General features: G+C 44.7%; 1 protein-coding gene across 1 annotated transcript in view; it reads left to right on the plus strand.

Moving 5' to 3' along the window:
- Positions 1-15,143: 15,143 nt before the first annotated feature.
- Positions 15,144-24,458, plus strand: part of prcp (prolylcarboxypeptidase (angiotensinase C)) — a 33,565-nt gene continuing 24,250 nt past the window's right edge. The window contains exons 1-2 of the mRNA XM_080197085.1: positions 15,144-15,314; positions 23,445-23,585. Of these exons, the coding sequence (XP_080053211.1) occupies positions 15,168-15,314; positions 23,445-23,585 (288 nt within the window). The 5' untranslated portion in view covers positions 15,144-15,167. The remainder of the gene's footprint in view (positions 15,315-23,444; positions 23,586-24,458) is intronic.

Below are 24,458 nucleotides of genomic sequence, written 5' to 3' on the forward strand. Positions count from 1 at the left end.
CCTCGTGTCCGCCGCCTTTTAGGTTCCCGGAAGCTAACAGTCCGGGCGCATTCCGTTCCAGCCACACTCCCCCCTTTCACTTTACCGGAGAGTGGACAGAAATGGCGAACTGGGGGCTGAAGAAATCTCTCTGGCGGACCGGGTGATCGGTCAGTGCCCACATCGTCAGAGCTGGTCCCAGAGGATGTTGGCGGGATGTTTTGGGGAGTGGTCTTGGGGCCGATCGAGGGGGAGGCTATGAAGTGGGAGTGAGTGTCCCAGGCCTTCGTTGGAGATGCAGAGTTTGTCTCTGGGCACTCACTCTGACTGACACTGGTGTGGGCAATGAGCTGGCACTCCGGATTAGCACACTCTAATTTAATGTGAGTGATTTAACAGTGGGGCGCAGTAGACATTAATTAATGAGGTGATCAGGGATACACAGGACTAGTCATGTAAAATATCCAGATGGTTGTAACTCTGGGAGGTGAGACTTCATTTGAATAAATGGCACAGAAGAGAAAAAGATGGGGACATGTCTCAACGGAGGAATAAGATCCTGTCACATTCTTGCACTCACTACTTAGCGTTCACTTATTGAGGAGCACCATCCAACAGAGGAAGTTGATTAGTTAACCGTGTAACTAAATAGCAGAAGTTGCACTTAGTTGTGCATGAACAGCTCAGAACTCAACACAAAATTTATCCCTATTGTTAAAGGTAAATTATTGAAGAAAGACCGGAGAAGATGGGGCTTTTCAGTCAACCAGAGAGCATTTCTTTTCATTTGATCATGAGATGTGGCAACGTTGGCAAGGCTTTCATTTGCCTTTCCCTAGTTTTGCTTGAGAAAGGAGGGGGGGTGCGGTGTGTGAAGAGGGTACTGGATTTGTGTAGTGTAACTACACCCACAGTGTTGTTTGGTAGTGAGTTCCAGGATTTTGACCCAGCAACGGTGAAGAAACAATGATATATTTTCAATTCAGGATGGCGTGTGAATTGGAGAGGAACTTGCAGATGGTAGTTTTTGTGTGCATCGGCTGCTGTTGTCCTGGGTGATAGATTTGGAATGGGCTGCTGAAGAAGGCCTGACAAATTGCAGATTGTACACGCTGCATTGAGTGTATTGGTGGAGGAAGATGTGATTGTTTGAGGTGGTGGATGGGTGCTCATCAAGTGGGGAGCAGTGTCTTGGATGGTATTGAACTTGAGTATTGTTGATGGTGGAAAAGCTTTGAGGATTCAAGAAGTGCATTAGTTATTGCAGAATCCCCAGCGCCTGACTTGCTCTTGTAGCCAAAGTGTTTCAAGTCCCTCATCTGCTTTAGTTTCTGGTGACCCCCAGTATATTGATAGTAAGTGATCAAGCTTGGTAATTCCATAGAAAGCCAAAAGGACAGTGGTTAGATCCTCATTTAGTAAAGATGGCATGAATATTAGTTGCTACTTATCAACCACACCTGAATGTTGTCTGGGTCTTTCTGCATGTGGGCACAGATTACTCCATTATCTGAGGAATAGTAAGTGGAACTAAACACTGTGCAGTCACCAATGTGCATCACCACTTCTGACCTTAAGATGGAAGGGAGGTCATTGATGAAGCAGCTGAAGATGGTCAGGCCTCGAACACCACCAGACGTTAATTGTATATTCATTTGGTTTAATTGTAGGCAGATTGTGAGCATTGAGTCTCGGCTTTTTTGGCTAAGATGGGGTGCAAAGCTTTATCTTGTCAGCTTGGGTCTTGTTTGTTTCTCTTGTGGGGATCTTGAATTGGGTTCAGTTGAATTTTGAATTTGGTTTTTGGAGCAAGCAAGGAATGGATTTGAGTTTGCCTGGTCCACTCTGAGCATTGGCTTTGTAATTTTAAGAATGGAGTAAAATTTAAAAAATGACTGGATCCTTTTGGCTAAGATCATGCATTGGATCTAGTCCAAGATCAGGTGCAATGCCTTTTCTTGTCAGCTTGGATCTTACATCGGTTGACGATGGGAGAGCCGTTAATGTCATCTGTATGGATTTCAGTAAGGCGTTTGACAAAGTCCCTCATGGTAGGCTGGTAGAAAAGGTTAAGGCGCATGGGATATGAGGTCAGGTAGCTAGGTGGATTGAGAACTGGCTGGGTAATAGGAGACAGAGGGTAGTTGTGGAGGGGACCTTGTCGGGCTGGAGGCCAGTGACCAGTGGTGTGCTGCAGGGCTCAGTACTGGGACCTCTCCTCTTTGTAGTATACATAAATGACTTGGAAGAGAGCGTAGGTGGTGTGATCAGCAAGTTTGCTGATGACACCAAGATGGCAGGGTTGGCGGGTACTGAAGTGGATTGTCAGGTGATACAACAGGATATAGATAGGTTGGTGCATTGGGCAGATAGGTGGCAGATGGAATTTAATCCTGACAAATGCGAGGTGATGCATTTTGGAAGGAATAATGCAGAGAGGAGCTATGTGATTAAAGGTAGACAGATTAGGAGTATAGAAATACAGAGGGACCTGGGAGTGCAGGTTCACAAACCCATGAAGGTTGCGACACAAGTGGAGAAGGTTGTTAGGAAGGCTTATGGAACGCTAGCCTTTATAGGAAGGGGTATAGAGTATAAAAGCTGCCGTCTAATGCTTCAGTTGTATAGAACGTTGGTTAGACCGCATTTGGAGTACTGCGTCCAGTTCAGGTCACCTTACTACCGGAAGGACGTGGAGTCTCTGGAAAGGGTGCAGAGGAGGTTTACCAGGATGTTGCCTGGCATGGAGGGGCTGGGTTACGAGGAAAGGTTGGAGAAACTGGGACTATTCTCCTTGGAAAGACGGAGATTGAGGGGGGACATGATAGAGGTATATAAGATACTGAAGGGAATAGACAGAGTCAATAGTGAGAGACTGCTCCCTAGACTGGGTACAAATACGAGAGGACATGATTTAAGGGTGAGGGGGGAGAGGTATAATTTGGATGTGAGAGGAAGGTTCTTTACGCAGAGAGTTGTGGGGGTATGGAACGCGCTACCGAGTAAGGTGGTGGAGGCAGGAACGCTGGACTCGTTTAAGGTTCAGTTAGATAGACACATGAGTGAAACGAGGATGGAGGGTTATGGTAGGGGCTATTAAATAAGGGTTAGAACCTCGGGAGACACCGGAAAAGCAGACTTGTGAGATTAACGTTTTTGTCTTTTTATTCCGCAGGTGGAGGTCCACCTCGTTGTCAAACGAGGGGCATGCACACGGTGGGTCGTGCGTGGGCTGCTCTTGGAGGTTCCGGGAGTGGCCTAGTACTTTGTGTCGGTGTGTGTGCTTGATCCTGGACCGGTAGACGGGCGCCGCAACAGCTTGGTGACTAGCACTGCTAGCTGTGCAGATACATGGATTTGGGCCTGTGTCTGTGGGAGTTTGTGCATTCTCCCTGTGGTTGCGTGGGTTTCCTCCGGGCGCTCCGGTTTCCTCCCACACCCCAAAGATGTGCTCTTAGGCTGATTGGTTTTACCAAATTGACACTATTCTCCCCTGAATCTGGCTAAGTAGGGGTTCCATTTGTAGACACGCAGGGTAGAATAGGTGTAGGGTGATGCGGCGGCGTGGGCTCGTTGGGCTGAAGGGCCTGTTTTCCATGCTGGGTTGTTCTTTGTTCTTCTTTGTAACTCTCTCATGGGGAGCATGAATTGGATTCAATTTGAATTTTGAATTGGTTTTTGGAGCAAGCAGGGAGCCGGATTAAGGGCTTGCCACGTCCAGTCTGTGCATTGACTTTGTAATTTTAAGAATGGAGTAAAAATTTTAAAAAGATTGGATCTGTGGCAGGTGGTGAGGGACCCAACAAGACGGAAAAACCTGTCTGACCTTGTTCTCACCAATCTACCTGTTGCAGGTGCATCTGTCCAAGACTAAGTTGGTAAGAGTATCCATTGCACAGTCCTTGTGGAGACGAAGTCTCATCTTCACAATGAAGATACTTTCCATTGCCTTGTGTAGTACTACCACCATGCTAAATGGATAGATTTTGAACAGATGGAGCAACTCAAAACTGGGCTTCCATGAGACACTTTGGGCCATCAGCAGCAACAGATTGTACACGCCCACAATCTGTAACCTCAAGGTCTGCCATATCCCCCTGCTTTACCATTACCATGAAGCTGGGGGATCAACTCTGCTTCAATGAAGAGTGTAGCATGAGGCATAGCTGCAAATAAGATCTCATCCTGTTGAAGCCTCAGCACAGGAGTACTTGCATGCCAGCCATGGAAGGAGCATGTGATAAAGCTAACCAATTGTAAAACCAACGGAGCAAATCTAAGCTCTGCAGTCCTGCCACATCCAGTTGCGAATGATGGTGGCCAATTAAACAACTAACTGGAGGAGGAGGGTCAACAGATGTCCCCATTCTCAATGGTGGGGAACCCAGCGCATTAGTGAAAAAGACACAACTAAAACATTTGCAACCATATTCAACCTCCTCTAAAGATTCCCAGCATCTCAGATGTCAGTCTTGAGCCAATTCAATTCACTCCACATGATACCCAGAAATGACTAAAAGCACTGAATACTGTAAAGGCTGTGGGTCCTGACAATATTCCAGCAATAGAATTGAAGACTTGTGCCCTACGGCTTGCTATAACCCTACCCAAGTTCTTTCATCATAGTTAGAATACTGGCATCTACCTGGCAATGTGGACAATTACCTAGACATGTCTTGCCCACAAAAAAGTAGGACAAATACAAACCAGACAATTACTACCCCAACAAGTGATAACCTGCTCATTGACATGTGTGTTTGTGCACACTGTGTCTGTGTGTTTGTGGAACAGAGGAGACGGAGACTGCAAGATTATGAAGACCATGTGTTGTGCTCTGGAAAATTGTTTAGGTCATGCACACTAATAAGCCCCCTTCCTCATTGCCTAGCCCAGGACAATGATGAGGTTTTCTGTAATACCATCCTTTTGCTGTCTCTTTCCTTAAGAGACAATTGACTTGACCTTTGGTTTCTTTGAATAACAGAAGTGGGAGGAAGTCACTCCCCCTCCCTCCCTAATTTGTGGGGTTTGGGGGGGTCTTTATGCATATGAAGGATGAAGGCTGTTATCAGGCCTCAGACTTGGGGAAAGTGTAGTTCACAAAGCTTCAGTGGCAATGCCATCTTTGCTGATGGCTGGGGCCTGTGTGGAGCTATGTAGGAGTGGCTGGCTCTGCTTCAGACAATGTTCCTGCAGCCCCATCAATATTCACTTTAATCACTAAAAAGCACAGGCTGAAGAGCTACACAAATCCCACTATGATAATCAAGGCAAGCCTTGAAGTTATGGCCATGGTTGTCAGCCCTGTGGCCATTGCCGTGGACTTGATGTATGGGAACAGCATGTTCTTTTTGAAGATAGAGCAGGCAATGCACCTGGCCCTTGAGGGGGTTATAGTAGATGGAACCTTCCTGCTAGTGGACCCCCAATGTGATTAGTCACTTCAGCATTCCACCCTTTTATTCTGCGTAATTTCCTCCTTGCCCACCTAAGCCAGCTGCAGGAGGGAAGTCAGGGATAATGCTGATCCTCCTTGGCCTCAGGGAGATCAATCTCCTTCTCCTTGCAATCTATGTGGAGGAGGACTTAGAGAGTGTGTTCATTGTTCAGCACCAGGGATCCATCCTCTGGATGTTGGGTAGTCTGCAGCCCCTCACTTGTTAGGAGGTGGGGACACAAGAAAACTGATTCCCTCCTGGACCACCAGAACATCTCAGGCAGCTGAAGCTGCTACTCCTTCCCGATTCTCATTTCGGAACCCTTGGGCATGCAATCAACAGCGGCAGCCAATGTCACTGTGCCTGCCAGTGTGGATGGAGAAGAATTGCCATGGTGGAAGAAAGGCATGGTTAGTGCCTCGAGTGCATGAATTACCCCAAAGCCAGCCCCCTGAATAGCGTGGGGATAGACCACAAGTAACCCTGCAAGCATCCTTGTTCCTGCAAGTGATCCACTTGCAATAGTGTGACTGTATTTGAGTCTGAAACCATGCCCGCTTGGGTGGAACTTATATACTCCATGGCTGGGCTTGGCTGAGGGAGCAAGAGAAAAAAATGTATGGGACCTGAGGCCTTGTCAAACATGGATGTCATCTGTCCACTTCTCTCTAAGAAAGAGAAGTCAGAAGCAAGGGAGAACCCCAAAAATGATTGTCCATCCATGGAAGAGGTGATGCAGCCCCACCCCATCTTCCCTCCCCTTATGTCCCATCACGATAGGCTGTCAGTTTGAGTCCTTTATCCCTTGAGAGAGGGTCCCATCGGTACCTCCTGGGGATGGAAATCCTCAGCCTCATGAAAGGCCAGAGGATTCACTCAGTTTGACCCAGTGACTTTTCATCATGTAATCTGGAGGCTGAGGTAGGTGAGGTTGATGAAGCTGAGCCTGCCTGTGCACTTGGTATCATCCAATATCTGCTCGAGCTGGTGGAGAATTTGAATAGGAAGGCTCCACAGTGGGTCACTGTGTGGGATGTGGGTCAGTTATTGATGGTGATAATCAGGAGGAGAATGCGACTTTATGGAGGATGCCAGCCCATCATCAGTGAGGAGGTGATATCCCTCATGTCCCCTACCAACTCTCCCTCAGCACCTTTGTGGAACTCTGGGCATTTGTCACTGCTCAGGTCTCCATGGCAAATTCTAGCTAACCCTCAACTGATTGTTGGAGCTGGTGCGGCTTGTCTGATCCATCTCCTGTGCTGCCAAGACTGGGAGCATGAGGAAGGACATGAACTGACTTGAGCTTTTCCTGTTCAAGATGCAGTGCTGAGGAACTGGAGGATCACAAGCAGCTCCACCTGCAGTAGGACATCAGTTAGTCGCGTTATACTCTTGTCATGGTGACAGCCGTAACATAGAGCCACACCTTAGATTTCTCAACTTCTTGCTCCTTAATGATGTATGTGGTGCTTCCCACAGGAAACTCACATTATTCTGGGAGAAAAGGCTATGTGGCTTCTGGAATGGCAAGAAGGGGTCTGCATGAGCCACTTTGCCTCCAATTCAGGCAAGTTTCCGCTATCTTGCTGGGCTCCCATTTTTAGCTGTAGATAATGGGGGTCAAGATTATTTGCTCAGATACTTGCATCATATCACCAAAATACTACAGATGTTGGAAATCTGAGATAAAACAGAAAATGATGGAAAAACTCAGCAAGTTGGCAATATCTGTGGAGAGAGAAGCAGTTAAAAATTGGAATCTGTATGATTCTCTGAAGGAGAGCTGTGATCAACTTGAAACATTTTGTTTCTGTCTCCACATATACTGTCAGACCTGAGTTTTTCCAGCATTTCTGTTTTTATTCCACCATCTCTTGTTTGGCTGGGGGAAGTGCTGGCTTGCCAAGTGAATGTGTACAGTTTCCAGCTCAGCATGCAACAAGTACGTTTGATAAATTGTCAGCTCACCTTGGCTATTGATGCTGGTGCCCACACACCCTCAGTTTGGTGGGGGAGGCGGATTTCACCTGTAGCTCTGAGGTGAGGATGCAGTCTGGTGAAATTTACACCAGCCTTTTCACTATTCAGAGGTCTGGAAGGGAGGAGTTTAGAATTGACTGTCTTTATATTTCTTGGGCATACATATGCATTCTGCTGAAGCTGGTGTTGTATTCAGACCACTGCCCGGTATTGGGGGTGTGGGTTCAGCTCCATGCACAGCCTGGGTACGCATACTGGCATTTTAAGAACTTGCTGCTGCATGATGACCAGTTCCGGGGCTCATTCTGTTTGTTCTGGGCTGATTGGAGAGGGCTTCTCTTTTCTGAACCAAAGGCAGGATGTGGGTAAGGCTTATGTCTTCTGTCAGAAGTACATGACCACCCTCACCTCAGTTCTAAAAGGTTTACCCCTTATCCTCAAACTATGACCCCCTAGTTCTGGCCTCCCCACCATTGGGAAAATTCTTTCTGAATCTACTCTGCTAGAATTTTTTAAGTTTCTATGAGATTCCCTCTCTTCTAAACTCCAGTGACTGTAACCCTAACTGACTTAGTCTCTCCTCATGTGGCAGACCTGCCATCCCAGGAATCAGCCTGGTAAATCTTCGCTGTACTCCTCTATAGCAAGAATATCTTTCATCATGTAAGTGTCAGGCCTCCTCCTGCTGCATTGCCGCAATTATGACATGTGGCTCCAGTTCATGAATCTGAGATGTTTCTATGCATTCTTCTGGGAACAGCCTGCCCTTTACCAGGAAATAATCAGCGTCTGGAACATGATCAGTTCCAGCACAGTTCTCTCCTGTCAGGAGAGACAGCTATCATCCAGGAGCCTCTGCTCAGGAATCCACATCTTCATCAGTATGGTTTAATGTGGCTGAAGGAGGACACGTGTCCATTGCTAAGGTGACTAGAGTTGGGGATGTTCTGGTTGGAAGGGAACCAGGCTGGATGTTGCCAGAAGAGCTGGCATGATGCACTTCCTTAGTTGGCATCAAGTCATAAGAACATAAGAAATAGGAGCAGGAGTAGGCCATCTAGCCCTTTGAGCCTGCCCCCTCCATTCAATAAGATCATGGCTGATCTGAAGTGGCTCAGTTCCACTTTCCCGCTTTCTCCCCATAACCCTTAATTCCCTTGTCTGCCAAAAACCTATCTACCTGTGTCTTAAATATATTTAGCGAGGTAGCCTCCACCACTTCAACGGGCAGAGAATTCCAGAGATTCACCACCCTTTGAGTGAAGAAGTTCCTCCTCAACTCCAATCTAAACTGCTCCCCCCCCTTATCTTGAGGCTGTGTCCTCTAGTACTGCTGTCCTTTCTGAGCGGGAAGAATCTCTCTACCTCTACCCTATCTATCCCTTTCATTATCTTATACGTCTCCATAAGATCCCCCTTCATCCTTCTAAACTCCAACGAGTACAGACCCAGTCTATTTAGTCTCTCTTCATAGTCTAACCCCCTCATCTCCAGTATCAGCCTAGTGAACCTCCTCTGCACTCCCTCCAAGGCCAAAATATCCTTGTGCAAATGCGGCGACCAAAACTGCACACAGTACTCCAGCTACGGCCTCACCAATGCCCTGTACAGTTGCAGCAAGACCTCCCTGCTTTTATATTCTATCCCCCTCGCTATAAAGGCCAGCATTCCATTCGCCTTCTTGATCACCTGCTGCACCTGCAGACTGGATTTTTGCGACTCATGCACAAGGATCCCCAGGTCCCTCTGCACTGTAGCATGCTGCAGCTTTTCGCCCTTTAAATAGTAATCCCTCCTACTATTATTCCTGCCAAAAGTGGATAACCTCACACTTGCTAACATTGTACTCCATCTGCCAGGTCCTCGCCCACTCGCTCAGCCTATCTAGATCCCTCTGCAGACTTTCCACACCCTCTGCACAATTTGCTTTTCCACTCATCTTTGTGTCATCAGCAAATTTTGTCACCCTACACTCAGCCCCCTCCTCCAGATCATCTATATAAATGGTAAATAGCTGAGGCCCCAGCACCGATCCCTGGGGCACTCCGCTCCAGTTACCAACCGCCAATCAGAATAGCACCCATTGATACCAACTCTCTGCCTCCTATTAGATAACCAATCCTCTATCCACACTAACACCTTACCCCCAACTCCATGCCCCCTAACCTTCTGAAGCAACCTTTTGTGCGGCACCTTATCAAACACCTTTTGAAAATCGAGAAACACTGCATCCACCGGTTCCCCTCTGTCTACCACACTAGTCACATCCTCATAGAATTCCAATAAATTCGTCAAACACGACTTCCCCTTAACAAATCCGTGCTGCGTCTGCTCTATCAAACAATTCTTCTCTAGGTGCCTCGCTATTTCTTCTTTGATGATGGATTCAAGCATTTTTCCAACAACAGACGTTAAACCAACCGGCCTATAATTCCCTGCCTTTTGCCTGCTACCTTTTTTAAACAGCAGCGTAACATTAGCCATTTTCCAATCTTCCGGCACTTCCCCGGAATCCAGCGAAGTTTGGTAAATAATCACTAAGGCATCCACTATCACCTCTGCCATTTCCTTCAGAACCCTGGGATGCATTCCATCCGGTCCTGGGGACTTATAGTCATAGAAGCATAGGTTCCCCACAGTGCAGAAGAAAGCCATTTTGCCCATCGAGTCTGCACTGACTCTCTGGTGGAGTATCGTACATAGACCCACTTATTTACCCTGCTAATCCCCTAACCTACATATCTTGGGACATTAAAAAGCAATTTATCATGTCCAGTCCACCTAGCTTGCACATTTTTGGACTGTGGGAGGAAACTAGAGCGCCCAGAGAAAACGCAAATAGACATGCCTTGGTGTTCCATCCTACCATCTGGAGAAGACATTGTTCCCTTTTGGGAGACCTTTTGTGCAACAACATCTCATCGAGTTATACAGCTAAATCCCTTTGGTCATCAGGGATTTAGTATGGAGGATGTTCCCATTTAATATTTGATTATAACATTGATTTCTGGACTCCCAGCCCATCTGTAATTGTGTGCCAGAGAAGTTCTATGTTTCCCATCTATGTGAGATGTATGTATTTGCAGATCAGAGAACTGCTTTGTGAGTCTGCCTTTGGGCCTGGTCAACATGGCTAACATCAGACCCAGGCAGTGGGCAGTTGAAGAGGTTGTTTTGCCTGTTGGCCTATCCCTATTTTGGGCTACATGTAGCCATCACTGAGCAAGAACAGCATATTTTCGTACCAAAAGGATGTTTGTGACTTAACTGGTAGTTTCATTCTCACCTTTACTGATGCTATCTTTTTATTGTAGATTTATTTATGTCGTAGAACTTAAATTTCCCAGCTGCCTTGCTTGAATTTGAACTCACGTCTCTGAATCTGTAGGTGAAGCCTCTGGATTATCAGCCCAGTAACAAAAATAATATACTATTGGATCTTGGGCATTTGACTCATGAAGTGTGTGTCTGATTTTAGAAAGTGTAATCCAAAATCTAATCCTGCTGCAGCTGCACTCTCCTGTTACTCTGTGTTTTCCCATGCTTCAGATAGTCATTGAAACGTTCCTTTAAAACCATTATTGCCTCTTCCTTCGACCTCTCATTGAACTGACAAAAGCCTGTTGCTGACTGAGGTGGCGATCACATCCTATAGTAACTACATGTAATATAAGTCGGGTTCATAGAGATCTGAAATGGTTTCAGTTGTCTGAACGAAAGTGCTTTCCAGGTTGCTTCTCTTAATTAAAATTAGTTTTAATCTGATTTTTCATCTCTCCCAAGAGATTAAACGACCTTTGTGGGTTAGAAAGTACCTGCATCACTTTATGGGACAAGTTAGATGGATCAAATCAAATCTAATTCCGTTGTATAAAAAAAGTACTGCAGGTGCTGGAAATATGAAAGGAAAATGCTGGTGATATTCTGACCCAACAGCATCTCAGAGTTATAGAGGTTTACAGCGTGGAAACAGGCCCTTTGGCCCAACTTGTCCATGCTATCCTTTTTTAAAACCCCTAAGCTAGTCCCAATTGCCCATATTCCTCTATACCCATCTTACCCATGTAACTGTCTAAATGCTTTTTAAAAGATAAAATTGTACCCACCTCTACTACTACTTCTAGCAGCTTGTTCCAGACACTCACCACACTGGACATTTTTGTATTTCTTCCCTCTCACTTTAAACCTATACCCTCTAGTTTTAGACTCCCCTACATCTGTGGTGAGAGAAGCCAAGATAATGTTTCAGCTTTTGTTAGAAGAGAAGTTTGGGCTGTAACAGAGGCAGGGAAAAGGGGAGGGGGAAAGAACAACAAAAAAAGTCTGTGATAGATGGAGGGCAGCAGAGATTAAATGTGCACCATTTTCTGTATGTTGGGGGATGAAGGCAAATATAGACAATTAAATTCTTCATCATCTCCAATGTGCCAGCTTAGCCTTTGGTTGACTAAGGAAAAAAGGGCATTCGAGGACCAAGATCTCAAAACCTGCGTCTAACATCATTGTTTACCAGGCAACAATGATCCTCCCTATCCTATATGCTTTGGCATCAGGCACCTTAAAGCACTGGAAAAGTACCACCATGGTGTCTTTGCAGGATCCTGCAAAGCTCATGGCAAGAAATGAGGCCCAACAGCAGCATATCTCCCAAGGTAATAAGTTCAACTTTAGGATGCTAATCATACAAAACCAACTCCATTGAACCAGACATATTATCTATGTGCTTGATACTAGGCTCCCAAACCAACTATTCTCAGTTGTGGCAGTCCTCAAAGCATCCCTGAGGAGATCAAACATGTCCACTGACTCATGGGAGTCCCAGGTTTGTGACCAGCCAATATGGAGACATTTATTCAGAAAGGCACCAACTATATCCAGCAGCATCGTCATGTGCATGGAGCTGTGAAGTCGAGTCATCAGAGCACACAACTTCCAAATATTTACCCGACCCTACAAGCAGCACCTGGCAAGCATGTGATAAGAGTTTGCAGATCATGTATTGGACCGATCAGCTACTTCAGAAACCATCAAACCTGACTGGAAGCAAGCTGACCTTGATCCCGAGACACTGCCTAAAAAAGAGGACACAGTAGGAAGTCTCATAACACCAGGTTAAACGTTCAACAGGTTTATTTGGAATCACAAGCTTTGGGACTGCTGTTCCTTCATCAGGTGATTCCTGGAAACATTGCAATAATTTGAGATCCCAGAGTTTTAAATGCACTCATTAGTGCTGAATGGCATGTGAACCTAGAACATAATTATGACATCCAAATTTATAAACCCCCCTTTATAAAAATTTATGGTTACTTGGGCATATAATGTTTCTTACTCTCTCTTTTTGTTTTGAATGCTTTTTGCTTTAACTTAGATGTGACTCATTGCTGACTCCTATGGTTTTTTTTGTATTGAAAGGAAGCAGCTAAGAGAAATTTTGTATCTGTGAAGATGCTTCATGGATGGAAAAGCTCATTCAGCTGAATGCCTGATTGTGATTCTTTAGGCACTTCAGTACATACACTTTCCTCCCACACCATCTGCCACCTGAAAAAGCTGAAAATGCGTGACATTTTGGGGGTGGGGGACTGAAATCTGGACAATACATAAAGCAAGAATGGGCTTGTATTTACATAGCACTTTTCTTCCTTTCAGGATGTTTCAAAATGCTTCATAGGTAAAGATTTTTTAAAAATTGTCATCAACATTGTGGTACAGACAAATGCAGAAATAATTTATGTACAACACTGTTTCATAAACAGACCAGATATTTCTTTATAAGTGATATTGGTTGACAGATAATATTACCCAGGACAGCAAGGATAATTCACAGTTCCTCTTCAAAAATAAGTTGAGAATCTGTTATGGCAGTGCTGCACAATAGAAATCATCTGCAATCTTCCTGTTAACTACTATCCTCTGACTGGTTTGTCTTCTTCCTGTTGCATTCTTTTTCCTGTCTGTTACACACATACAAACCAATCACATTTTGCTATTTACACACCATCTGCTTCCTATCACAGTCCTACTCCACCTCAATTAAGTTGCAATTCTGCTCCTGGTGTCAGCTGTACTCATTTCTCATTTTTCTATCAGTTGCATGCGCCTGATGTTTAGACAATGCTTCCTTCATCTTTGATGACTCACTCCACTGGCTACTGTCACTTACACTTCATTTCATTTTACATTTACATTTCATTTCACACTTACATTTCTCTTTCAAATAACTACCCCCCCCCGACCTAAACCCCATCACTTAGATTCTGTCCCCCCAGTGAGACTCACCACCACCTCATCAGTCAAACTTCACCCCCCCAAAAAAGAAAGTCAGACTCCTCTTCCCTCCCAGCAGATTCTGACCCCACTCAGAACCATCTCCTCCATCAGTCAGATTCCTCCTCCTGTATATCAGACACCTCCCCACCCCCTATCAGATTTCTCCCCCATCAGTCAGGCTCCTTTCCCTCCTCCCCTCATCAGTCAGGCTCCCTACCTCCATCAATCAGGCTCCACTCTACCAGGTCATCAGCCAGGGAAGCAATGGCCTAGTGGTATTATCAGTAGACAATTAATCCAGAAACTCAGCAAATGTCTGGGGGCCCAGGTTCCAATCGTACCATGGCAGCTGGTGGAATTTGAATTCAGTGAAAAATATCTGGAATTAAGAATCTACTGATGATAATGAAACCATTGCCAATTGTTGGAAAAACCCACCTGGTTAATTATTGTTCTTTAGTAAAGGAAATCTAGCCTGCGTGTGATCATGATGTGGAAATGGCAGCACTGAATTAGGGTAAGCACTGTAAGGAGTCTCACAACACCATTAAAGTCCAACAGGTTTATTTGGTAGCTCAAGCCGCAAGCTTTTGGAACACTGCCCCTTCATCAGGTGAGTGACTGTAGAGCAACAGCAATGAGATTGACACTCAACTACCTCATACTCCACTCCTAACAGTGTGGCCCTGTTTTTCATCAGGCTCCTCCCCTGTTAGGCAGGGGGTTGAGCTATGAGGAGAGGCTGAATAAACTGGGCTTGTACTCGTTAGAGTTTAGAAGAATGAGGGGAGATCTCATTGAGACGTATAAGATGATGAATGGGATGGATAGGATAGAGGTGGAGAGACTCTTCCCGCTCAAAAAAGACAGTAGGACTAGGGGGCACAGCCTCAAGATAAAGGGGAGGCGGTTTAGAACGGAGTTGAGGAGGAACTTCTTCACTCAAAGGGTGGTGAATCTCTGGAATTCTCTGCCCGTTGAAGTGGTGGAGGCTGCCTCGCTAAATATTTTTAAGAAGCGGGTTGATGGGTTCTTGATAAGAGAGGGGATTAAGGGTTATGGGGAGAGGGCGGGAAAGTGGAACTGAGCCACAACAGATCAGCCATGATCTTATTGAATGGCGGGGCAGGCTCGAAGGGCTAGATGGCCTACTCCTGCTCCTATTTCTTATGTTCTTATGTTCTATGCAAGGCTCCTCCCCTTTTCAGACAGGTCCTGCCCCTCTAGCAGACTCCTCACCTTTCAGCCAGCCCCTGCCCCTGTGCTATGCCCCTCCCTTTTTCATCAGCCCTGCCCCTGTACCAGGCTCCTCCCTTTTTCATCAGCCCTGCCCCTGTACCAGGCTCCTCCCTTTTCGGTCGGACCTCACCTAACCCTGTACTAGGCTCCTCCCCTTTCAGTCAGGCACCGCCCTGTACTAGGCTCCTCCCCTTTCAGTCAGGCCCCGCCCCTGTGCCAGGCTCCTCCCTTCTCGGTCACCACTTTTATTAGCTGATGGCGGTCGGGATGGGGTTACCGTTAACAGCGGTCACCATAGCGACTGTGGTCTTGGCCCTGCTCACCGGGACCTCGGCGTTGCCCGGTGCTGTGGCTGGTCAGACGGAGCAATTTGATTATCAGACTCGGTATTTCCAGCAGAAGGTGAGTGTATGATGCCGAGTGTCTCTGAGTTGACTGAGAGTGAATGTGCAACAGGAACAGAGCAAGCGGGGAAACCCAGCGTTTATTCCGGTTCTCTGTCCAAGCAGAAGCTGCTAGAACTGCTGGGATGTTCCAGCTTTCTGTTCTTGTTTCAGACTCCAGTAGCCGCAGCATATCGCTGATACAGCGAAAATGTAGATGGCCAGAGCCAGCCAGTCAAGTTTGAAATCTCATCAAATTGATATGGGAGGAATATCTCAAATTGGGTCATCCTCGTTTCTGAAAGTTGCGCAACCTACTGGTTTCACATGACCGACTTCATCTGGGGAGAGAGACTAACCAGGATTCAGGAAGCTGTCTTCTAATTTCAAATTAATAAGTGCTGCTTTTAGTCTTGTCACCGAGTCTGTTTCTCTTTGTGCAATGCCCTCCTTTTATATTTAAACTACGAATGAGGAATAACCTATTAACCGTTTAAAATTTAGCAGTGGGAATTTGCTGCAATCAAGTTGTTTATAAAGGTTGCATCGACAAATTGTAAATTCGGCAATTGTGAAAACTGCAGGGGAAAAGCCAGTATTTAGTATTAAAATGTTTATCCGATCATGGACTTCCCGTAGTCACAAGGAAACAACACAGTGAGGATGATTTTTTTTCCTCCTTATCTCCTAATCAGGGTTTGCTGCTTCGTCACAGTAGCCAAATTTAGATTTGTAATCTCAGGAAAGTTCAACCGGATTATAAATTTGGGCGGCACGGTAGTACAGTGGTTAGCACTGCTGCTTCACACTTCCAGGGTTCGATTCCTGGCTCGAGTCACTGTCTATGTGGAGTTTGCACATTCTCCTTGTGTCTGTGTGGGTTTCCTCCGGGTGCTCCGGTTTCCTCCCACACTCCAAAGATGTGCAGGTTAGGTTGATTGGCCATGTTAAGTAGTTGCCCCTTAGTGTCCTGGGATGCATAGGTTAGAGGGATTAGTGGATATAAAATGTAGGGATATGGGGGTAGGGCCTGGATGGGATTGTGTTTGGTGCAGACTTGATGCGCCGAAGGGCCTCTTTCTGCACTGTAGGGTTCTATGATAAAGTTTATTTGTTAGTCACAAGTAGGTTTATGTTCACACTGCATCCAAGTTACTGTGAAAATCACCTAGATCATCCCCTGGATTATTTTTGTCCAGTGACATTTTATATTAAATTGAAATTAACCCACTCCAGTGTTCTCTATTGTAATGAGAGCTATGTAGGTAACACGTTTAGGGAGCTGGTTACATCGCAGGTTTGGAGCGGGCAGGTAGAGAGGGTGCCTGCCAAGTGTTCCAAGAAAAATTGAGAAGTAAATTGGTTGAGGTGAACTAGGAAAATGTATTAAAAGGTGTGACGGTGTATTACAATGGATAGTCTTTAAAGTATTATATAATTAACAGCAATTAAACATTTCTTCGAGGAATAAAAACTCAAAGTCAGCCAATTGTGGTTAACAGATGAAGTTAAGAATTCTGTAGGAATAAAAATGATCCATAGAGTTGCCAGAACTAGTAGTAAATCTGATGTTTAGGAGAATTTTAGAATACAACAAAGAAAGATCAAGAAATTGATAAAGGGAGAATAGAATGTGAATGTAAACTAGTGTCAAACGCAAAAATAGACTGTAGGAGTTTCTATATGTATCTAAAAAGGAAACGTGTGGCTAAGACAAATAAGAACATAAGACATAGGAGCAGGAGTAGGCCATCTAGCCCTTCGAGCCTGCCCTGCCATTCAATAAGATCATGGCTGATCTGAAGTGGATCAGTTCCACTTTCCCGCTTTCTCCCCATAACCCTTAATTTCCCTGTCTATCAGAAACCTATCTACCCGTGACTTAAATATATTTAGTGAGGTAGCCTCCACTACTTCAACGGGCAGAGAATTCCAGAGATTCACCACCCTTTGAGTGAAGAAGTTCCTCCTCAACTCTGATCTAAACTGCCCCCTCCTTGAGGCTATGTCCTCTAGTCCTGCTATCCTTTCTAAGCAGGAAGAATCTCTCTACCTCTACCCTATCCATCCCCGTCATTATCTCTTATGTCTCTATAAGACCCCCCCCCCCCGCCCCCCCCAAATCCTTCTAAACTCTGAGTACAGACCCAGTCTATTTAGTCTCTCTTCATAGGCCAACCCCCTCATCTCCGGTATCAGCCTAGTGAACCTCCTCTGCACTCCCTCCGAGGCCAATATATCCTTCCGCAAGTGCAGCAACCAAAACTGCACACAGTACTCCAACTGTGGGCTCACCAGTACCCTGTACAGTTGCAGCAAGATCTCCTACTTTTATATTCTATCCCCCTCGCTGTAATGTGGATCCGTTACAGGCAGAGTTAAGAAAATTCATAATGGGGAATAAAGAAATGGCAGAGAAGCTAAATGATTACTTTGTGTGTGTCCTCACCTGAGGAAAATACAAGACATCTCCCAGAATTAGGGATCTGAAGGACTATGGAGAATGTGGATTTGAAGGAAATTATTATTAGTGAGAAAGTTTATTGGAGAAATCAATGGGACTGAAGAATTACAAGCCCCGGGACCTGATATTCTATAAACCAGAGTGTTAAAATAAGTAGGCAACAAATTAGTGGATGAATGGTGATTATCTGCCAAAATCTTGATGATTCTGGATAGATTCTTGCAGATTGGAATGCAGAAAATGTCACCCAACTATTTAAGAAGGGCAGGAAACAGAAAACTGGGAGCTACGGATCTATTAGCTTTAGATAAGTTATAGGGAAAATACTAGAATATATTCCAAATGATGTGATGAATGGATATTTGGATAACAGTGATCTTTTTGGGCATAATCAACATGGATTTATGAATGGGAAATCGTAGTTGACAAACTTGTTGATGTTTTTGAAGATGTTTGATAGATGCAGCAGACTTGGATTTTCAGAAGGCCCCCACTGGAGATTAATTAGCAAAATAAAATCACTTGGGGTAGGTGTACCATGCTGACATAGATTAAGGATTGGTTAATGAGTAGAAAAACAAGAATAGGACTGAACAGGTCATTTCCATGTTGGCAGGCTGTGACTAGTGGGTTTTGGCAAGAATCACTAAAGGCAGGGGCTTTAGCTGTTCACGATATATATCAATGATGAAACAGTGCCTGGTGACACAGTGGGTTAGCACTGCTACTTCACAGTGCCAGAGACATGGGCTTGATTCTGGCCTTGGGTGATGGTCTGTGTGCAATTTGCACCTTCTTCCTTTGTCTGTGTGGGTTTCCTCCGGGTGCTCTGGTTTCCTCCCACAGTCCAAAGATGTTCAGGCTAAGTGGATTGGCTATGCTAAATTCCCCTTAGTGTCAGGAGGATGAGTAGGATAAACATGTGGGATTATGGAGATGAGGCTTGGGTGGGATTATTATCAGTGCAGGCTTGATAGACTGAAGGCCTCCTGCACTGTAGGGATTCTATGATTCTACATTGCCCCTTAGTGTCAAAAGATATAGGTTAGGGAAGTAGCAGGATAAATGAGGGGTTACGTGGATAGGTCAGGGGTGAGCCTGGGTGAGATGCTCTGTCGGAGAGTCTGTGCAGACTGAATGGGTTGAATGGCCTCCTTCTGCACTGTAGGATTCTATGATTTGGATATGGGGGCCAAACAATATTTCCAAGTTTGGGTCGCAAAGATAGGTGCAAATGATTTTGTGAGGAAGATGCAAAGCAGCTTAAATAAGATTTGGGCAGTCTTATGAAAGTGGCAAGGAACTTGGGAGACAGACTGTTGAAAAATGTGAGGTTATCCATTTTAGTGGGGCAACAGATACAAAGAGTATTTCTTAAATATCAAGAGATTAGAATATGTGGAGTATAAACTTGCTATCCTCATCAGTAACTTGATGTTTACAGCATCTGATGTAAGCTTTCAATCAGGATGCTAATGGTTTGTTACCCTTCATTGCAATAGGATTTGAGTACAAGATAGCAACATTTTGCTCCAAATGTATGGACTGCACCTTAAGTATTGTGTGTTGTTTTGACCCCTTACCTCATGAAGGATATTGTTACAGAGGGAGTGCAACAAGGGTTCACCAGACTTGTTTTTGGGATGGCAGGTCTACCATATGAAGAGAGATTGCAGAAACCGGGCCTGTATTCGCTAGACTTGTTTTGAAGAATGAGAAATTGAAACCTATCAAATAATTAAAGAAATAGACAGGTTAGATGCAGGTAAGATGTTTCCCTTGATTAAGAATCTAGAACCAGTGGAGTCAAGAAGAGGAGGAAACCGTTTGGGACCAGGATGAGGAGAAATATTTTTACTCAGAAGGTTGTGAATCTTTGGAATTTTCTATCCTGGGGACTGTGGAAGTTCAGTCAATGACTACGTTTAATCAGAGATTGACAGATTTCTAAACACTAAGAAAGTTATGAGATATGCGTATAGTGTGGCGAAAAAAAATATTGAAGTGGATGATCAGCTATGATTGAATGGCAGAGCAGGCTCGATGGGCTAAGTGGCCTACTCCTGCTCCTATCTTCCTAAGTCTGTTAATGAACCTAAAATTTTTGACAGTACATTAGCCTCTGGCTGACTTTGTAATAAGTAGGATGTGGATTTCATCCTTAAACTTCTCCATCTAATGAGTTCCAGATGTAAGTTGTATTCCTAGCATGTGACTTCATTTTCCAAGTTGTGGTTTTAGATTTTTTAAAAAAAATTATTATGCTACTGCAGCATTTGCTCATCAGTATCTGAGCTAATACACTTCAAGTTTGATATAAGCTTTGGCTGTGCGTTAATAGTTAATTTATTCTGTAAAGCCCTGAAAGGGTCTGTGGGGAAGACGAATGACAAACTAATTAGTTGATTCTCCCAGCTTGAGCAGTGCACCGGGCTGGGAGAATTAACCCTGTTATCTTTTGCTGGCCATATATTCACAATCTGCTTCAATTTCTGCTGCAGTCTTTCTCACCATGACATTGGAATAGTGTAGGTTAGATGGGCTTTAGATTGGTTTCACAAGTTGGCGCAACATTGCGGGCTGAAGGGCCTGCACTGCGCTGTAATATTCTATGTTCTGTTTGGGGGTCAACATCACAGATGACAGTCTCTCACCATGACACGTCTTAACCACTTTAACCAGAATATCACAAGTAGGGATAAAATATTATCATGTGAATATTTGTGAAAAAAATCTAATTTACAATCCATCAGACATAGTATCCTTGTTAGACCTTGTTAAATAGCAAGAAAATCTGAACTATGGATTTCTTGGATTTCATAGAAAAATACCACATTAATAATCTGGTACCAAGCAATTAAATTCCTGAATTCTTTTCTAAGATGCCATCCGTTAATCTGAAAGAACACCAACAAACCAGTCAAGTCAGTGAAAGACGTTTTCCTTTGCTCAGTCAGAAGCATTTACAAGGTAAAACACATGCACGCACTACACAATCTGAAAAAGGAAGCTCACTACAATATCATTATAAAATTGGTATGTATTTGTAAGGTTTTTGGGTAGTTTCCCTGACAAGGCCTGTGTTACTTTCTGGATCCTAGGCTTGACATAATTTCACTTGGGGATATTCAGTTGCTGTGAACTAATTCTATATGTGAGAATAATTACGACTTTGGCTGACTTAACCTGATTTTAAAGCAAAGGAGTATTGGGTGTGAAGTACAATGAGAGGTAATCTGGTTTAGAATGGTGATTAAAATTTTGCCCTCAAGGAGGGACCATGTAATGTGGGAGTTCTTGTTTTGCAAGGATCTAGAATGACCATAATAGATTGTGTTGTGTAATCATGTAGTTATACTGGAAATTCAAGTAGAAAATGTATGTATGAACCAAACAATAAGGGGATAGAATTTTCTTCAGAGAATTTTAAGTGTTGAATTTGCATGAATGACTCCAGTTTTCATGCAAATTCACACTGTTTACTTTTCGTGGGTGTTCTGAGAAGAATCTCCCTTATTCTGTGCACTACCAGCACGAATATCGTTAAATTTCAGGGGCTGGGACTGATCCCCAATGTAGATGCCAGCAGCATAGCGCTAAGCTGGCTACTGCATGTACGACTATCTGTATGTGCCAAGATTGGTGCATGCGCGGTGACCCCACACTGGCCTCCTGATTGCTGGCCGACGGACCTCTCCCTCTCCTGCCCTGATTACTGGCCTACCTGCTTTCCCCACCGATCTCTATACTGCACAATGGGCAGTGCCAAGGTGCATACTGGACATTGGCACTTTGCCCCTTGGGCAGTGCTGGGGCACAGGTTGGCACTGCCCAACCCTCAAAGTCCCATTTGTCTCTCCCCCCCCCCCCCCCCCAATTCACGTCAATGAGGTCGGGCCACTAGCTCCCCGGAAGTGGGGAGTGACTGCAATCCCCACTGGAGTGAAATACTCTGACCAAGTGGGAGATGCTAGCAGACCTGGAGACTTCAGTTCTGGGCCATTTAATCGTATTTATGACAATGACAAGAGGCCATTTGACCCACAAAGCTATGGAGATTCCAGTTTTTCAACTGAAATAACTTAGCTGTGGAGGGGTGATATGTTGAATTCGCATGAAAATTGGAGTAAATCCTGCTGGTTTTTTTTCAGCAGGTGTTTCAAAAAAGAATCTCCAACACTAAGCACTGCAGAATACACTAACGTGATTTATGTTAAAGAGCTGTGGGCAGGCCCTATCCCTGCTGGAGAGGCTGGCAGCGGTCCATTGTGCATGCGCTAATATGTCTTAGAGGAGATTGGAGCAAGTACAATGACCCACGACCCCCACAACACCGGCCCCCTCATCCCCCTGCTCCCAATCGCTGGCCTCCCGGACATGTCTGGGCAGCCTCAACCAGCAGACTACCCCCACCTCGAAGACCAGCCACCTTCCCCACTGCCACTGATTGCCCCATCCTGGATGGGCAGGGCCAAGATGCCTGCTGGGCATTGCCACTTTGCCCCTTGGATTGTGCAGGGGTGCCAGTTTGGCACTGCCAAGGTGCCCTCTTGGCTTTGGCAGTTTGCCCCTTGGACAGTGCCAGGAGGCAGGCTGGCACTGCCAAGGTGCCAGTGTCTAGAGGCATCCCCTGGCAGCTGATCCTTTGGGGGGGGGGCCTCAGTTGCCCTGGCCTTCACTCCAGTGGAATTGGGCCAAAGTTTGGAGCTGGTGAAATACTCCTGTGTGGGGGGGTGGGTGGGAAGTGTGGAGATTTCAGTCCTTGATCTGCTAATTACATTTAAATTATATTAGATTAAGGACTGCATTCGTTAGGCAGCTCTGCGCTAATTTCCGATGCAAAGCTGACCGCTGGGAAATGTGTTCAGGTCTGGATGCAGATCGAGCGAATGTGGTGCCGCTTGAATCTCTCGGCCTGCTGCACTAAAAAAACCAGTGCAGCAAGATGGCAGAATTGTCCCCTTAATCTTTACCTCTGTATCATTTATTCTTTTCATTAGTTGTACGCTTTCCTACGGAGTGCCTTTGCCTTGCTTACCTCAACAATTACTTCCAATAAAGGGTTCAGTGTTCAATTTAGAGAAAAATTCTGATAACTTCTCATCACACTTGTGATAATGCTGAGTTTGTGTTATCACAGATGTTCTGTATGTATTTTTTTTACTTTGGGATATATGTGATATATTTCTTTCATTAATTGGCAGTATTATAAAGGTGGGTGACTTAATGGAACTGTCAGAAACTGCACTCTGAATCTATTATTTATTTATTATTAGTGTCACAAGAAGACTTGCATTTAGCATTGCAATGAAGCTATTGTGAAAATCCCCTAGTCCCCACGTTCCGGCACCTATTAGGGTACACTGAGGGAAAATTTAGCATGGCCAATGTATCTAATCAATATGTCGTTCGGACTGTCAGAAGAACCCAGAGCACATGGAGGAAACCCACGCAGGTGTGGGGAGAACATGCAGACTCCGTGCAGACAGCGACTCAAACTGGGAATTGAACCTGGGTCTCTGGTGCAGTGAGGCAGCAATGCTAACTACTGCACCACATTCCTGCCCATACAAGTGTTTAATACCCTTTGTGCGCTTTTTGATTTACATTTGCATACAAACAAAGAGATACATAAGTTATCTAAATTATAGCTTTAACAAAATATGAAAGTTATATTTTTCACAGATTGATCATTTTGGATTTGCTGAAAATACTACATTCAACCAAAGGTACTTGATAGCAGACAAATATTGGAACCACAATGGAGGCCCCATTCTTTTTTATACAGGAAATGAGGGAGATATCACATGGTTCTGTAATAATACGGTAAGACCAATTTACTTCAAGTTTTCTTTCTCATCTGTTTCTCTTTTGAAGTCATTGACTTTTGTTGCCATGGTTGTGTTCCCCTTCCTCTGCTTGCCCACCCCTCAGTACGACCATCTTAAGTTGTGAGTTGGAAGTGTACAAATCTGGGGAAGGGGTCGTGGGCAGGGGTAAGATGAGGCAGAATCTTAGCTGTATCCAATTCTGTCCTCACCAGAAATTAATTTTCATACTATCCAGGAGAGATTACAAGATAGCAATCAGGAAGACGACTACTTTTCGTCTTACTATAGATTTGACAATATTATGTAATGTAATTGGAACATTAAAATGTTAAGGTATTGCTGCATTGGCAGTGCTGAGATATTACTTAATTTTCCCAACCTAAAATAACTAGGGTGACACAGTGGTTAAGCACTGCTGCCTTACAGTGCCAGGAAACTAGGTTCGATTCCCGGCTTAGGTCACTGTCGGTGCAGAGTCTGCACGTTCTCCCAGTGTCTGAGTGGGTTTCCTCCAGGTGCTCCGATTTCTTCCAAAGACAAGCTGGTTGAGTGCATTCGCCATGTTAAGCTCTTAGTGTACCTGAACAAGGTGTTGGAGTGTGGCAACTATGGGATTTTCATTTCATTTTCATTTCATTGCAAATAACTTCATTGCCGTATTCATGTAAGTCTACTTGGGACACAAATAAATAAAGTTTAAAACTGACAATTTTACACATTGGATTCTCATGTAATGAACTTGGAGGGGTGATATGTTGGCACGCTGTAAATATTGAAAAATTGGATGGGTTCATTGATAGGAATGCACACCGATTATCTGATACTGACTGAGCTCAGGTGATGCAGTGGTCCAGACTCAGTACTTTGT

Source organism: Carcharhinus amblyrhynchos, chromosome 10, assembly GCF_965287045.1.
Source record: "Carcharhinus amblyrhynchos chromosome 10, sCarAmb.v2.hapA, whole genome shotgun sequence".
Taxonomy (NCBI): Eukaryota; Metazoa; Chordata; class Chondrichthyes; order Carcharhiniformes; family Carcharhinidae; genus Carcharhinus; species Carcharhinus amblyrhynchos.